Genomic DNA, 19,144 nt, shown 5'->3' with positions numbered 1-19,144 from the left:
GTAGCTATTTAGATTGGGTACAAATATGTTATTATCAAAGTGGTAGGTAACTAATTAATAAACAATAATGACAAAAAGACTGTCCTGTACCAATGTTTAACTTCGAAATAAATTGAATAATACAACACTTACATCTTCAAGTTTAATCCGATAAGACGGTACTTGTTCCGGGTGTCTCCAGGGCTTATGGTAAGGATAGTCGGTGAGTGCTTTCCACCCGGGGTAGCGTCTGGCGGCTGCTTGCAGCTGGTGCACCAGACGGGGCGCCAGTTGAGCTGTCACTCTGGAATAAATAAAAATATGGTAATTAGTTGAGACCTGCAGCTTTGTCTGCTTGGAAAAGGATTGTTTCTACTTTTTACAATATTTTCTAATTGCTATAGATGCTCCGCTCCCATTGGATGCGTGATGTTTTGTAGGCTTACGGAATAAATGAATACGTTTTTTCAATTGGATTGTATCGTTTCTTAGATTAGCGTGTTCAACCAACCAACCAACCATACAAGCAAACCCAAGATTTATAATATAAGTCACAAAACTTCTTAATTTGTAGCAATTTTTGATGGAGCTTGTGAAATATGTAAGATTTATATAAATCAATCAATTTTCAACTTATTAAAACGACTTTATTTCAAACGAAATTCATTTAAAGTAAAAATGTATATATTGGTACGAGCGTATAATATAATCCATTGCTCTACGCAGCTTTGATACGGCTATAACAATTCTCGTAGAGAAACATTTAGGTACTGCCTCAATATATCTCTTCAGAATGATATATTTTTGTGACACACAATCGGAAATAAAATAATATTAGCTACCAGGCCAACATAACACTGTAGATGTTCCCATAAATCTCTAAGCTCACAGAAGTTTTTCCGTTACAAAGCTTTTAAAAATAAACGAGGTAATTACATATATAAACTACCATATAAGATTTAATAATATTACATAATATGTATTCATCTAAAAAGCTAACTTCCAAGTTTCAACATTTACACTATGAAATAAATGCGAATGCATGAATCTTATGTTACGCTAAATTACGTCATTGCTACGACGCGAATAATTTTCCCTACTGAAATCCTTTCTGTTAATTAAAGCCATGTACACTCAAATGCTTCACACTTAACTTTAAGCTTCACACTTTATAATAAAATAATATTAGATAAACATATTTACGGTTATATGACAAGAAATTAAATCTGTACGTATATTATTATACGCAATACCCGTAATAGGCATAAATGATGAGCCGTTTTTTGATAAATTTTACAGACAATGCAGTGGCAGATGATAATAACATAGTATATTTATAATAAGTGAAAACGTAATAACAATCTTTGCGAAACAAAATTCACGGAAACTACAGGTAGACGACACGACAAAGTTCTTTTCCTAATAAACTTACAGTAAAAGAAATTCTACTAAGAAATCATTAAATAATACACATTTCATCCGAGATTACGTTGTTTCTGCGAAAAACGCACTGGGCTCAATTTTCCGGCCCATCATGATCAATTTACTCAACCTTTCCTCAAACACAATTCGATACATATTGTGCTTATGCGTAAATGATTTATTCTTTCTATCTCATCAAATGATAGGGAAGAAGATAGACACTTACAGGTAAAGGTTCGTTTATTTATTGCGAAGAATCATGCAACACAGGGTTACAAATCGTATTATTTTGCTGTTCTTTCATTCTTGATTTTACACAAGCATTGTTTCGATTACAATATTTTGTTTGACATGGGAGTTCACCTACGTGTACATTTAAAAAGAGCGTCTGTGCCGAACACACGTGTCAGAAGTGAAACTTTCAAAAATACCAAAATCGTCGCCTTAATCCATGACGTGACGGTATTGCCATGATGTGACCTTAGAATTCTACTCTCAACGCGCCTAAAGTAGTTTCATTTAAAAAAAAACAATATCCAAAAGGTGTCAGTTATCTATACCATTAAGGGCCGATTTTTCAATGCTTGGATAAAACTTATTCGTCGAATAATGTATAAAACTACCATTTTAAAAACGTATTCTAATTGCCCGTATTTGACAGTTTACGTGACATTTTAATATTATCGTGTAATACTCTATTGAACGGATAAGTTTTATCCAAGCATTGGAAAATCGGCCCTAACAATAATATTATATTGTACTCACCTATTTACTAGCCAAGCAGGTAACGCCCCGCGCGGGTCCGACCGGGACACGTACCCCAGCCAGCTGCCAGGCCCGCTGCGGGTCCGAACCACGAACCCCGTCAGCAAGGACAGTGCCCTGTTATGGAAAGATTAATTGAATATATGTAATAGAATAGCTGTATTATAACCAAAATGAAGTAAAAACGAACAGGATTGTTATTATGGGAATTCAAAGAAAGCCTACTTCAATTTTCTTTTTTTGATTGTTAGATGTATTCTTAAATAGTATGTATTACTTATTACACATTACACATTTTTATGGATGCGAAGATGACTAATTACTACAGTTTACTCTCTTACAGTTAGGGCAGCAAACAACTAATTTGCAACAGAAAAATAGAGCGCAAAATAACATATTATTTACTTTTTATCTAGACTGTAGAGTACCACTAGTATCCACGTGAGCAAAGCCACACGTGTTTTTTAAGCTTTATCGCTTATTTTTATGTGATATAACAACTAAAAACCTATGTCTAAATAAAAGCATGGTTAAATAGTGTCTAGAAAGAGAACGCCTTACTTTTTTTTTAGCAAATCTTATTAAAACAAAATAGTAATTGAAACTATTTTTGTTAATCTGAATGTATTATGGATTGGCATTTGGCAAATAAATTTTTGAATACTCGACTTCCATGTTTAATATTATAGATCATACACTCACAGCTAAGAAATATACTTTAAATCGAGATTATAAAACCAAAAAAAATTGGTTGTCTGTAAAGTCGGTTTACTGACGATAGTTGAACGTGACAACGTCCGATTGTGCTTCTTTGTCGCTCGTTCCGCGCTCTCGCTTGCACTTCAAGCCTTACATGGAACGCCTCAGAGCGAGGTAACGCCGTATGAGTTTTTTCGTGCGTGCAGCCGGCTCTATCGAATTATAAGACGTTGTCACGTCAAAAAAATATATAGACCGGGAGATACTGACACAAAATTTCGAGTCATTTGTAACAAGGATGGCGGTTCTACAGGGGTCTTAGTACGCAATGACAAAAAGAAAAATGATGGTGTGAACGCTGGTACCGGTGTCATAGTCGCGTGGGCGTTTGTCGAACTCGTCGGAAAAATAGCGAAAGTCAAACGATTTGTAACACAAAAATTTTAGAATTTACCGATAGCCCATAAAAAAGTAGTAGGCGGTAGTGTCATGCCATACTTTTCCGGTGTGACTTACAGCCCGCCATACCGACGCGAATGTGTTGATTTAAATAAAACAATCATTCAACCATTTGTACCAGGCTAACTTTAGCACAGGTAACTATCATCGTGCAGCCATTTACGAAAATCGCCATACCATACTTTTCGGACGATTCCAAATGGTCGCCATACCGCCGAAAATCTGCAAAAAATTTTTATTTCGCCAAACTTTTTGTACCAGTATTGCATTTGGATTTTTGGAGAGTATTTGATAAAATGTGACCATTATTATATTTGCCATACTTCTAGTAGGGGGAAAAAGTGCTGTTACACTTGAAAACTTAATTTATTATTAATTTATATAAGTGAGGATTTCCAACACTTAGATCTTTGAAATTTTGTATTTATATTTGTTGATCCTCAAACTTACAGGAAAAATAAGTGCCATACTGTTACAAATCGTTTGACTTTCGCTATTTTCCGACGAGTTCGACTAACGCCCACGCAACTAAGCCGCCGGTACCAGCGTTCACGCCATCGTTTTTCTTTTTGTCATTGCGTACTAAGACCCCTGTAGAACCGCCATCCTGTTACAAATGACTCGAAATTTTGTGTCAGTATCTCCCGGTCTAATAATTGAAAGGAATATTCCCAATGTTCTCAAGCAAAACCCAGCTAGTTTTATAATCAACAAAACTTTTTTAATAAAATAAAAGTACTTTCAGACCAAATTAATATTTAAGCCCGTCTATCTCAAATGAAATAACGAAAACTGTCAAAATTTTCCTCTTGAATGTTTTTTCCTTCTTAACAAAACTTTTAAAAGTTGGGAAATTTTTGGGATTAATGTCTTTTTCCTTTTAAATGACCCTGTCTGACTATAATATATTATTCAAACGTATCAACACAAATCGTATTATTGTTGAAAATACAAGTTCCATAATGCAGTATGTAGGTAAATAAAAGTTAAGTCGTGTTTAGATCAAAACTTTTAAGAAAATTAGGTCGACGGTATTTCTATCAGGTACCTACTCTTAATTATTTACATTTTTGTACTTAGATTGTACTTACTTTATATCAAATTACCATGATATGAATAAGGTACTACGTAATACGTATAAGGTTTTGCCAGCTATCTCTTATATTAGAATACACATAATCTTAATATATTAAATAAATCTCGTGTCACAATGTTTGTCCTCAATGGACTCCTAAACCACTTAACCGATTATAATAAAATTCGCACATCATGTGCAGTTCGATCCAACTTGAGAGATAGGATAGTTTAAACATGTAGGTACGGGCGAAGCCGGGGCGGACCACTAGTTTAATATAAAAATCTACTGAACCTATCTTCGAAAATTCTGCCTAACCAATCTAAAAGTATAACCGTCACAGCTAAATGATAGATACGCCTTTTTGCAACCTATTTCCAGGTAACCAAGGTCACTTAAGTATTGACGCATTTGGTATCTTATCTATAGTGATGTTAATGAGATGGGATCGCTTCGCCTACGAGCAGGGTTTGGCCACGTCATCTAATGGTTCAGAAAATTGGAGCTAGCAGATTGTATAGGCGTCGATTACGGTGTAGCGAATATTCAAATGTTGTGAATTGTAGATTGTATCTGAAAGATTGTTAACCTACAAAGTAGATAGCTGATAAAAAAGGCGATTTCTTTTAGTAATAAATGTAGTTAGATACGTAACGGTATGAACCTAAGGAGCTTGTTTTTATGGGTATTATAGTTTACATTATAGGTAATCGATAATAATGCGAATGACCCTATTCGAAAAAAGCTTTTCGCATTGAAAGCTTTCTAAAGCCAATGCAATGGTATTCCAATGACACTTTTGAATCTGAAAGCTGAATGTTGAAAATAGCATTGGAATGGAAAATTTCATTCAACTTGGTGTCCCGATTCATAAAATTATAATATTAAAGCATATGGGTACCTTTTCTAGTAACACAATCTTTAGGAATTTATGCCTGATTGCTTTTTAGTATTTTGAATCCAAAATTACCTTTCCGATCGGAAAGTCATTAGTATAAAATTTGAAAGGTTAGCCATTAGTATGACGAAAGGACGAATTCAAAATTGAACTTATTTAATGGGGAAAGTTAAGAATGAAGAATGAAAGATACGACATCTGTAAAAAATAATTTCAGTATTTTTTTTTATTAATGTTTAAGATTCTACTTACATGAGCAATACTTAGTAATCTGTCATTCTACTTTAATAAATTGATAGAAAAAAATAAAAATGTGCTTTAATTTCTAAACTCTAACGTTAAACGTAAACGTAAATCTACATAAAAAAGATCATGTTACGTTTCTTATTGCTTCGTTTTTAGTTTTCCGGTTGAATGCGGTTGAATGATTATTTCTATGGTAAAATCAAAGCGAAGCGAAGTTGATCGCTATTTTATCATAAAACTCATAACAAATTGGTTTTTATTACCTTATCCTTCATAGAATTTTGTTTATCCAGTTTTTATACTAAAATATATGAGCTTTTAGATTAAACCGTGAAGATGTTTATAAAATGAAAACCGACGTTGATTGTGCTGAAGATAAAATGAAAATAAATATACGTTCAGCTAAACTTCTACGAATATAATTGCAAAGTAATTATTTATAAATGTTCAGATTACAGCCCAAGTGGCTGAACCGGTCACCGACTTTAAAGTATTTTAAACCGTAATCACTACATAGTACATAGTATAAAACATAATCGATTTCTCTGGTCCTACGTATGCTTAAATCTTTAAAACTATACGCAAGTCGCAACCGATTTTGATGCAGTTTTGTTTTTATTAGCTAAAGTGATTCACGAGGAAGATTTATATTATGTATAATTTATTAGGTTTTAGACACGGCGGAAGCTAGTACATATACTTATTACTTTTATAGAGCTTAGATCTAATATATCTAATATATATATTATAAAGGCGAAAGTTTGTAAGGATGTATGGATGTTTGTTACTCTTTCACGTAAAAACTTCTGAACCGATTACAATGAAATTTAGCACACATATAGAGGGTAATAACTTGGATTAACACATAGGATAGTTTTTATCCCGGAAATCCCACGGGAACGGGAACTATGCGGGTTTTCCTTTGCAAACGCGGGCGAAGCCGCGGGTGGAAACCTAGTATTGAATAATGACATAATGACATTGGCTTTACTTTAAAGAACTCTGTATCAATTAAATCTGTCTTTTAATTTTATATAATGTCGAACAATAAAGTAGTGAGTAGATTTTTACCACACAAATATTTTTATTCGGTTGTTAATTTCATAACAATGCCCCTTGACAAAAATATTTATTATTGGATAGAGTAATTGGGTTTATGGGCTCAAACAAAGCTATAGAACTGATTATTCTTTCTCATCATTTTATAGACAATTTGCCTCTTTATACGGCCTTTTATTATAGGTACTAAAATGTTATAGGTATAGTATTTACGATATGTGTGATGTTAACGTTGTAATAAATTCAAACATAATCATAATACACCCAATTTGAAAAGTAAGTAATTTTTCGATGGTTTTTTACACTCTCGTTTTGATTAAATGATACTGTGAACTGAAATATAAATTTAACCGTATAGTGAGTTAATTAAAATTATAAATTGTAAATTTTACATACATATTCGACGTACTTACTAGATATAGTTTGGCATATTGATGAAATGTAATAGGAAAATCATAAAGGATGTGCTTACTTTGTCCTATCTTGCAACATATATATAATATGTATTATAAAATATTATTAAATCTAATCATTATAATGTATTTATAGTGTGTGCTATATAACGATTATAAATTCATGTTAATGGGAAAGCTAACGGAAACTGCACACATATTTAATGTAAACTTTAACGATTAGCGCTAATTTAGTATGCTAGGACATCCCCTAAGTACTACTTACGTATTTTACAGGTACTATTATTTAACTATGCGACTTGTAGTACTATTTAACTATGTGAAACGAAAAGAAGGAATATTTATAGAAGGAATATATATCTATACTAATATTATAAAGCTGAAGAGATTGTTTGTTTGTTTGTTTGAACGCGCTAATCTCGGGAACTACTAGTCCGATTTTAAAAATTCTTTCGGTGAGATAGCTCATTTATCGAGGAAGGCTTATAGGGTATATATCATCACGCTAAGACCAACAGGAGCGGAGTCACGCGGGTGAAGCCGCGGGGCGTAGTATTTTCATACTTATCATCTAACAATACATGTATCAGTTATACAATTATGAACAAATTTAATTGATTACATACGAACAAATTTTCTTCATGAATAACTAAAAAGACAACCTTTTTATTGCTTATATATGGTTCAATACGTTATTATTAATTTATCCAGTACAAGTTAATTAGCAGCGGGATTCTAGAGCAATATGGGTTTTCATATGGTCAATTATACCTTAACTATCATATATTACACCATATTCTATATAAACGGTGTTGAAATCACAAGAAAGAAAGAATTATTAGAATTTTATAATTTATTATGCTCACCAAACAGATAGCAAGAATAAAAACAAAAAAAGAAACCAAAAAACAAAAGCTTTAAATAAAATAAAGTTATAAGTGCACCAAAGATATCTAAATATAAGGAGATCGGTCAAGCTGAGTTTCTAGGAAATCAGTGTCGCCAATTCAACGAACACAAACATTTTAACAATACACACTAACACACTAACTCATAGTACAACGTATAGTATTAATTATTATCCGTGATACAACAATCTCTGGTAGAATAATTGACAATAACATACCGAACATAGCCCTTCCTCGGCGGATAATCCTTGTGGTAGACGGAATGGTTAAGGATCATCTTTTCTTCCCCCGTATCCAGCCATGAGCGCTGCAGCACGAAGTCCCGGTTCTTGAGCGGCGCTGGGCATGACACTGTTAAATAAAACAATTTATCATTACTGGCTACAGTTTCTCGTTATGATAAAGAGTATAATTAATCTCTGTGTTACATGTTATTTACATCCGAACCAGTGGGCTGGAAAGGGGGCTATGGGGTCAGAAGTTGCTATTGTAAAATGTAAAAAAAATCGTAGATGTGATATAGACATAATTTTTATATTATGTAATACAATATATACATTAAACATAAAATGAAATGAAAACTGAAATTAAAATAAGGTTAAGTATTTCAGACAGCCCCGGGCGGCGAAAGCACGCGCTTCGCCATTTATTCGAGCTTTAGCTTTCGCGTAGAAGATCAAGAAACATCGTTCGAACCATCCTTAAATACGTACTTGTTTTGATAGTTATAGATAGTCCTATTTGAACTATTAATTTATATCTTTTTTAGATAATGACAAACCTAATAATATTGATCTGTATCATGTTTTAGAATGAATAAATAACGACACTAGAAGGTAAATATTATGATCGTATTCCTAATGCAATAATATAGTTACTCTATCGTATACTGACATTAATATAATGTCTTTACCAGCATATAAAGTGGTTATTGGAAGCTACCAAACTGTAATAGGATTGTAGTTTGTACATCCCATTAGAGTTTGGGAGCAACTATAATAGCTGGACATTCGCTTAGCATCTGTGACCTATATGCTCTCTATGTGTCTCTGTTCTTGGTATGACAAGAACATAATGACTGTAAATACTAATAATGTGCAATTTGTATTCTTTTTAAACATAGATTTATTATTTTAACATTTTCCTTGTAATATTTCCAATAGTTTAGTTTAAACAACGGATCATGGAAGTTTAATAACATATTTCAATAAGATAGTAGGTACATTGTATAACTAGAGTTTACTTGTTTCTCTTTTTTATTTTCATATCACGGTTTTAAAACTTAAAAAAAAACGAAACAATATTTTCATATTAAAATTACAGGTTTTTAAATTAAATTACAATTTAAGTAGGTACGCAAAAATCTCATAAATTTTTCTATTCCTAAAGTTACTGAAATATAAATGAAGCCTTTGTGTTTAAATTTAATTAATCACACGTATTATTCATCGCGAAGAGCCTATCTAATACAGGCTATCAATTTGTTACGCTAAAATAATACAAGTGTTTTATTAACAACATTATAAGTAATTGTTTGATCTACCCACGGTCGGTTTTCGGGAGGTTTTCACTGAGAGTGACCTTTCCTTAAATAGCTTATTTGTTATTAAATGTATCTGACGACCGATTAGGGAGTACTTTGATGTTATTACAGCCTTGAGTCGCTTTTGTATGTCAATGATTGTATCGAATTAGATGCTTATCTTGCCACAGTATTATCACAGTATTACCATATTTCCTACAGTAGTGCGACGAATGTACTTGTGCAGAGAAACGGAGGGGAACTTGCGGGGGTCGGGCGACGCGGGCCGCGTAAAGCAAACACGCTTAGTTTGCTTTACCTAGCGCGAAAGGATGACGCAGTCGTATTTTTTGTGTAATAATTTTATTATACATAGGTACTTACATATTCTATTATGGCGCGCACAAACTGTTCCGTTTACGGATGTAAATCTACATTGAAATCCCAGAAGGAAACAATATTTCAGAAAGATTGTATTACCTAATTGTATCTGTTGAATTAAAATCAAAGCTATGTATATGTTGTCCTCATTATTTTCTAATCAGATTGTACATCCCAATGCGAATGCATTACTTAGTTAAATGTTATAAATTATAATATACAATTAAGAACATCCAAAAATAAAGTGTCCACGTAAATAATATTTAGTAGTGAAATATCTATAATTATATATTTATGAACAAATAATTACATCAGATTTAATAATCGCAATTATTTTGAATGTACATATGAATAAATGATTTCATCATAATATTAATAATCACAATTGTTTTATTTCCCATTTGTTGCAACCCTAGCGTAGTTTCGTGTGGCAGCGTAAGTACCTACGCTGGCGGCGGCATCGCGCGACATCAAAGGCGATTCCTTACTGTAGGAAATAATATTGTAATACTGTGGTATTATCCTCAATGATCTTAATTTGCCTTCGAGGCAAATGTCAAGTTATGAAAGGGACTAATTTATTTTATAGATATTTTTTCCATTTCTTCCTCCGCAAACAATATTTAGGAAAATATTTATTATACGCTTTTATAGGATAGGGGGATGTAAAAACCAATAAGAATATCATACAGGAGTATTGAAGTTTCCGTGTTTTTATTATTTTAAGTTATGTCACGAATCACGATGGTGATATAGCGATATTTTCTCACACAGAATTAATATGCATAATTTGTTCGATAACTCGAGGGAAAAGTTTCGCCTCCTTCATTGTTCTAAGTAATTAATTATTCACAGATATTATGACACGCGATATTGAATATTTAAACTACATCTATTAATTAAAAAAATGTTTAATTTATCACAAAATTGTGTAATAATACTGTATATTGTATCTGCCATACTAAACATGTGATAAAAGTTAAACTGCCTAAATTATAAGGTCCCTTTCCCTTCTGCACATATCATATCTTTCAGTTTCTTTGTCTTTCTCTCAAATAGCCTTACTTACATGCATACTTAAAATTAGTCTTTCCATTCGTTAACTTATTTAAAAAACAAAATTGGTTGTCTGTAAAGTCAGTTTACTGACGATAGTTGAACGTGACAACGTCCGATTGTGCTTCTTTGTCACTCGTTCCGCGCTCTCGCTTGCACTTCAAGCCTTACGGAACGCCTCAGAGCGAGGTAACGCCGCATGAGTCATGTTTTTTCGTGCGTGCAGCCGGCTCTATCGAATTATAAGACGTTGTCACGTCAAAAATGCAATAAAGTTTGAGTATGGAAGATACGGACACTTTTACGTGTTCAAATTATAAGCAGTACCATCTAAATACATAAAAAGTAATTACAATTTACGGCTCTCTTTAAAATATATTTCGTAATTAATATCCAGTGGAACTCTCTGGACGCCTTTTAATGAAATTTAATAGGAAATTCCCGTCCACAGTCACTATGCATAAAAGCTTTTTGCAGTTTAAATAATTTAAAACATGAATACGTCAGATTAAATATTCACTGCGTAATATCCGTTGTAGTTTTTAGTCCGTGTGATTTGGGGTGGAATTATTGGTACCATTTCTTTGTTTCGAGCTAGTCTACTGTGATACCTCCATTTTTTAATTTGAATAGCGTGACAGGGTTACGTAATATATATAAATAAAATTGAATGACCTTAATGTTTATATGTGCACTACTTCCAAACGACTGCACCAAATTGGATAAATCTTTGTTTTATGTGAACATTATTGCCCGGAAAAGGTTTGTATGACAGAAAAAAAAACAAGTAAAATTTCAAGCCGTACGTCTACGTAGTATAATAATAATAATTATTTAAAAATGTCGTGACTCTTGTTGACTCTACTTATGAGCAAACCTATTATTATAAACCTATTTTTGTCCTCATTGCATACAGTTCTCCCATTAGGGTCGAGACCTTAATCTACTCCAGTCGGTAATTGCTGGTTTGTAGCTACCCCATGTCACATATTTGAAATTTTTTAAACAATAGGTATGAAAATTTCGATCTAGGTTTACACTACAGAGCGCTTAGACATCGCCACCATTACGAAAAAAAAGCGTGGGTTGTTTGTGGGTTCCGTCTCATGATCGAATTTTCCATTATTTACAATTTTTCTAATGTGTGTGCATTTTAATTTTTAATGTCATAAACATATCAATAATTAAGGGCTCCAGGAATACAGATTAAGTCACAATGTCGTACGTCACCGATTTAATCAACAGTGATGTGGGTAGACAATAATTAAAAACTGAATTTAATTTTTTAACTCTCTCGTCTGGAAACAATTGCTCGGTATTTTCCTTTAATTTCAAATATAATTAATGAAAAAGAAAATGTTACAAATCACAAGATCCCGAATAAGGAAAATAAGAAAATAATGTTATTTACCCGTCAGTCTCGTGGACATATTAAGTTTAACTGATTCCGACAATATTGTCTACACGTGTAAGTTGAGTAGATTACCCATAGAAATAAAAAATAATTGAAACATAATCATTCAATACGATTAATAAATAATTTCATATTATTGTAACCTCGCGTATTTTTTGATCTAGACTCTAGAGACATAATCATTGAATAGAATAAAAGAATCTTAACGTGTCTTGATTCTAATAAGCAAAAAGTAACTGATCTCTTATCTCTACTTCACCTACATTATCCCCTTATACCTTGGATCTCCACTTTTAAGATAAAAAGTTAAGGGTTCCACTTGAAAATAAGAACTTTAATTAATCAGACCTTTCGGTTCGTTTCATTGGACCTATTCACTAAATGAATAATGTCAGAACTCAACAGCATATTTAGATAGAGTCATAGTTTAAGAGAATAAAATAAATTAATACGTATGTATCGACTCAAAATAAAGTACAAAAAAATAAACTACTTAAATAAATAAAGTCATAAATTGGGGACTTAAATTTCATAATTCAAATCCGGCCCTGTTTCACGTTCATGCTAAAACAGTAGTGCATATTCCAGGCATGCGGCATGCCTGCATTTCCAAGCACACATGCACAATGCACATGCCACATGCCGTCGATTCACATTCATACATTGCTAATTGCTATCTGTTTAGGATCACTCAATTCAACGGTATTTTCATTTGAAAATTGTATGCGTACATCGCATGAACAAAAGAACTATGAAGCTTCATTTTTGTTTAAAATTGTTTCATTTTTTGCTCGTAATATTTTTCACTGTTTTAATTAATTAAGGGTGTTTTTAGATAAAGAGCTTTTAAGAGAAAGCTCTCTTAATTTATTTATTTCTCGTTTATTCATTAATTTAAGCTGTAAATTTGCGTTAAAACACAATATATTTGCAAATGAACTTATATTCAATATCTTTTACTCAAGTACTTAATTGTATCGTGCCTTACAAATTAAAAACTGTATAGTAACGTTAAAAGTTCATAACTACAAACTACTTCACCGGTCGTAACCCTCATAACGCACCCTTCAGGTGAAAGTTGAAACTCGTTCAACTACATCTTTGCAATCGGTTCTGCATTAAAATGAACTGTTTTGCTTGAGGAAAATTCTTATGTTTCTCATTTTCTTGACATTTGTAAAAAAATATATTTTATTACAAATTTATTATGCTCCATTTTACATTCAAATTATAAACCCTAACAAATTGTTTGGTAATTATTTTAAAATAACCAAGCCTTTATTGTAATTTCAGGTCTTGTAAAAATATTGGTTACAACTTACAAAGTATTAATTAATTTGTTGCAATGTATAATTATTATGATACTAATATAAAGAGACAAGGAAAAAGGAAATAATTCAGACAACAATATTGCTCTGTCGTAATTTGTTCTGAAAACCGCTTGACTCGTATCGGAAAAGAATGAAATGCAATTACAGAGTAATGCAGTTATAACGACCACAGTCATTAATAATTATATTGATAAAGGTATTTCAGCATTACTGATTGCATATAATCTTATGTTTGTATCAAATTATTCGAAACACTTATAACCGGAATATTTATTAACATCACAGTCAGCTGATGGCAGGATTAAATAAAAGTTTAATTTTTCTTAACATCATAACGGAAAACCCACTATTTTAAAACTGTAGAAAGTTACGCTAGTCTTTACTCGACATTGAGAATTGTTTTAACTGTCTGATAAATAGTTTATGCATATTCCTTATATCTATAACTCGTCTACAAAGAATGCCCATAAGTAGATGCTGTGCTGTGTATTCTTTATTTCGAATTCAGTAATCAGTATTGTATTGAATAACTGATGAATATATCTGCTAATCTGTTCATCCATTTTTACGCCTACCATCTTCCCAACCACAAATCGAACCAACTAAAGAAACTCACTTGCATAATACTCGACGTCGTTTATTCAGTTATTTTCTAACTGCTAAATATTCATCCACACTATAATATACACCTTCCATCTTCCCAACTAGAAAGTCAACTATAAGACTTAGGGCTGATTTTTCAATCCTTGGTTAAAACTTATTCATCGAATAACATATTAAACTACCATTTCAAAAATGTATTGTAATTGTCCGTATTTGACAGTTTACAGATGACATTTTAATATGTTCGTGTAATACTTTATTGGACGGATAAATTTTAACCAAGGATTGAAAAATCTGCTCTAACTCGCATATTACCCAACGTCGTTTATTCAGTTATGCTGCTCAATAACCTTTCCATCTGTTCTAACACCTTCCACCTTCCGAACTACAAAGACATGTCTGTGACTATAACACTCACTCGCATAATACCCGACGTCATTATTAACATTGATGTGGCCGGCGTCCTCCGCGGCCAGCATGTGGGTGTCCCACACGGACCGGTACTCCGGGTCGTGGAGCACGTCGTACAGGGCGTCTGGCTCCACGTCTTCGAACTCAGCGACCACCTGAAGAGAATTAAGCATTGAGTATCGAAGAATCTGAAGAATTTATCAACCTCACCACTACTAAACGGTGAAGGAAAACATCGTGAGAAAACCGACATATTTTTGCATTTCTTTCTTTTAGTTTATTGTTCGTTATATTCTTACACGTAATAAGGTAGAATTTCGTTTAAGTCTTACACATAATAACTCTGTTGTTAAATAAAATTGGTTGATTATAAGAATTTAATTGATATATGAAAATATAGCATCAATTTACTTTAGCCATCACCATCATCGTAATATTCATACATAAATATTACACCATATGCGCTTAAACTCCAAAGCTCCTTACTAAGAAATATCTTCCAGCTAAGTTTTCCACACATTTCACTTCATTTATTCCCAATATCGCTAGCAATATTGAACAGAAACGTAACTATACGAAAGCACAACTCATAGTGTAACGTTATATAATTAAAACTTTAAGCGCTGTTTCCGCCATATGGCGTGACATGTTTGCAAGTTTAAAATTATTACACGTGATTTATATGACGTTTATACATTACTTTGTGAATAAAAGCAGTTTCTCAAAATGTACATATAAATAAGTAAGAACACAAAAATAATGTAAATCAATCTAGACTTTATGATTTTTATCCGTGTTTTCTAATATTAAACTTATTCATGATAATGTAAAAGCAAAGGTAACAACAACTCTTTAGTTAAAACAGTCAACATCTTTCGCAGCCATTTAGATTAATAAAACTGATAATAATACAAAGTTGAATAAACAGAACATCATTACAAACAGAACAAGATTTGTTACAAAAAATGTAATATATGTTTCTAAGGTATTTAATGTATGAGATTCTACATATAATATTGTTAATAAAAGCAAACAACAACATATTTTCGCAAAATTGCCATGGCTTACCAAGGAGAAGATCATCAAAAAGTATAAAATATATAACGTTACCAGCGATCCCTTAGTATCTTAATAATTTATTATCATTAAGTATTTATCATATAAAAGGCTTCAGCGATATTTCAACGAAAACAACAACCAATACAGATAAAGAAAATGTAAAATAAACAGAAGTGGAATATTCCAGAACCCAATAATTAACAAGTTAAGTGGCTTTGGAAACAATCGAGTACTGCTTCGAGAGAAAACTTTGTAGCGAAGAAAATTATTATATTTCATGTTACAATATAAAACAGACGCACACAGATACATACTTGCAATCAATTGTGTTTTGATTAAGTATCATATTTTTTCCCTTTTGGTTGATATTAATTAGATGTAATTCGGGTAATAATTGCCTGCCCGCTTTGTCATAAAATGTAAAAATAATTATGGATAATGAAATTTTAATAAATAATTTTCGATCATTTCGGTTATAGTTTCTCAATAACGCATATGCCTAGAGTTATATTTATTTTCACAATAATGAATTAGTGAGTTTCCACGTAATATTTACAAATCCATATAATATATGATAAATATAGCAGTTTTCTGTTGTCTAAGTTAGTTTTCTTACTAGTAAAAAATGCAAATTGTCCTACGTAGTATAATAATTATAACACTATGCAAATGATATATTAATTAAAAAGAACTGGGTCAATTTCCTCGCTTATGAATGAAGTATACCGACATAATATTAAATGATACAAATTCTATTAAACATAACATTATATGCCGCGTCTTCACTTTAATGTGGGTTTTGAAAATACTCTAAAGGAATATCTCTTTATTAATTAATCATGTATGTCTGTGAATTAATCCTTGATGAAGGAGGTTTATTTAATTATTTATTTATTTAAACTTTATTGTGCTGGCTTGCAAGTAAATCCTTTAATTTAAATCTAATAACTTTTTTTTAATGGGAGGAAATAATCTATATAATAATCTAATAACTAGCACAGCACAGAAGGCGGTCTTATCACTTAAGAGATAGAGGTTTCTTTGGTCATGGCCAATAACAAGATATAACATATTTTTTACCTTTTGTAGAGAACGAATATTATGTGTTATTCTATATTATTCCTCAATACTTTCCTTGCATAAACAAAGCTGTGCAAATAAAAATAACATTCTCAGTGAACTTTTTTAAATATGCATTCATATCACATTAAAAGGAAAAGGCTCGAGATCACGTTTGCACGATAAATGTAGAAATAAACGTTAATTTTGCGCCATAATCAAAATTCACAATATGTAACACACTGAAACATGAATACAAAGCGTTCTCATTAAAATATCTGCAAATACATATTTGATATTGACAAACTTCAGCAAATAGCTTCAGCGTGGTTTAACTTCTTAATCTATCTCCAAAATAAAATTTGAATCAAGTCGATAGAGCATTTTTACTATCAGCTTTGCTGTCTCTTCGCTCGAAGGACTGATTCCTTTGACACAGAAAAGGTCCCGAATGTTAGACAATGGGTCTAACATTCTCTAATGGGTTAACAAAATTATTTAATATTAAAATAAAGATTTTGTATACCAAAGCTCTACCCAAATCTAAAGAGAAATTTAAACATAACGATAAAACGCATACGCACAATATCACGTCTACAATATAAAATACAGAATTTAATACAATAAAAAGGTAATAAAAATAAGCCCAGATGCTGAGGTCACTGACTCCTAAGTGCTCAATAGGCTATATACCTAACTTGGTTCAGATTCGCCTTAGCTGAGAATAGGCCTCTTGGCTGACTTCCAATACTCTCTTTGAACTATTACCCTACTTTTCGTTTACAAATGTGATGTGAGAAGAATACTTTAGTTTTCTTATTATTCATAATTTTGTTACAAATGTAAAATTACAAATTAATGAATGAAGAAAATTACATTTAAACTTGCCTACTTTTAATTTGGTTTGCTTAAAAAAGTGATCAAAAGTGATATTAAAACTTCTGACTGCAATATTGCTTCTTTTGAGCAACTCAAAAATACTATTTAGGTACCACGAAACTTTAAACTCAAAGGGATTAAAATTAGTAAGGGGCTCTAGCATGATTGGGTTAAACAGTAAACACGCAATCGAAAACGCAGGTGAAAAGCTTAATTATATTGTTCTTGAAGTCTGATATAGGATTTAAAATTGCTTCGCAAATGCAGTATTTGGTATTCTAAAGTAAAAATTCTTTAGTAAAAATGTATTTAGTATTCTTGAAAGCTTTAATTACACATTTTTTAATTTTAGAAGAATATCTACAATATACATTTTTGTGTGTTGAATTTATCGAAGTAAATAAAAAAGCATCGTTATCCTCACACTTTTAAAACATTCCCTCTATATACAAAACAAGTTTGAAAGTTGAACCTAAATTTATGAAAAAAACTTTTTCTTATGATACAAAGAATAAACTTTAGAATCTTGAGTCTAATGAGATAGAATAACATATATGAAATAAGAGTGAAGAAATATCTGAAATTGCCGTCACGTTGCTAGGGAACCATCTCCACAAATCCCTTACGAGTAAAATGCCACTTAAATAGGGTTGTCAATTATAAAAATAAGTATTTTTATTTATCTATTTTATAATTTAATGCATTAAACAAAGTATCTATCAATCAATCAATTATGTATTTTTACAAAAACTCGAATTCTACATTTTTTGAACATCGATGGACACAACATTATTACAAAACGCTCACTTAAAATATAGTACATCTCAAATGCAAGTAAAACTTCATATTATTTTCTTGTAACCTACATCTCGGGCAACAAGACAAATTGAACTACCTACTTTATCTCGGAAAGTTTTCTACTTTGTCTCGCCTCTATAAGCCCCAGTTGGCAGCCCTATACTTGAGGCTGGGTAAAATTGATTTAGCCTTTAAAAAGGCAATCTTCCCGTCTCTCCCAGGAGACGGGTGTCTAATAGTGCTTATTAGATCATAGGATATATTATATTTTATATCTATTATGACGGCGTACTTATTCGCTAACTACTTACTACTGAAAACAAGTTGAAACCTTTAGAAAGTTTAGATTTTTGAGATATTCTATAAGAGTAAGCGTAAGCGATTTAAGCCTAGCATTATAGTCTCAGAACTATATGTACCTATAGACAATATTTTTCAGGAATTGGCTAGCTCTATATTCGAACGTCACTGAAACAAATCTACCTCATGCTTACCTCATCATGCTATATACTAAGTAAAACATTTATACACTTCGCTATTCAGTCCCTCACAGAAAAAAATAACTGAAGAAATTGAGAAACTGATTAAGTTCTTCGTAAAGGCGTATACCAATAAAAATAAAAATGAATATAATTCAACCCCACGGCAACGAAATATTAAAAATTCTACATAATCTATCTCACCTTCAAACGTAGGTTATTTAGTATT

At 31.9% G+C, this 19,144-nt stretch overlaps 1 protein-coding gene across 1 annotated transcript in view; it reads right to left on the bottom strand.

The window, feature by feature from the left end:
- LOC149909161 (START domain-containing protein 10-like) overlaps positions 1-19,144 on the bottom strand; it is a 28,229-nt gene that overhangs the window by 3,114 nt on the left and 5,971 nt on the right. Inside the window, exons 2-5 of the mRNA XM_090120247.1 lie at positions 14,649-14,796; positions 8,142-8,274; positions 2,167-2,283; positions 133-283 (exon numbers count right to left, since the gene is read on the bottom strand). Of these exons, the coding sequence (XP_089976373.1) occupies positions 133-283; positions 2,167-2,283; positions 8,142-8,274; positions 14,649-14,796 (549 nt within the window). The remainder of the gene's footprint in view (positions 1-132; positions 284-2,166; positions 2,284-8,141; positions 8,275-14,648; positions 14,797-19,144) is intronic.

The sequence above is a fragment of the Colias eurytheme genome, chromosome 4 (assembly GCF_061535395.1).
Source record: "Colias eurytheme isolate Ceu_HAF_F1 chromosome 4, ilColEury1 Martin Lab GWU primary, whole genome shotgun sequence".
NCBI classification, from domain to species: domain Eukaryota; kingdom Metazoa; phylum Arthropoda; class Insecta; order Lepidoptera; family Pieridae; genus Colias; species Colias eurytheme.
The sequence above is the reverse complement of the archived record's forward strand: the minus strand, read 5'-3'. Positions and strand labels throughout refer to the sequence as shown.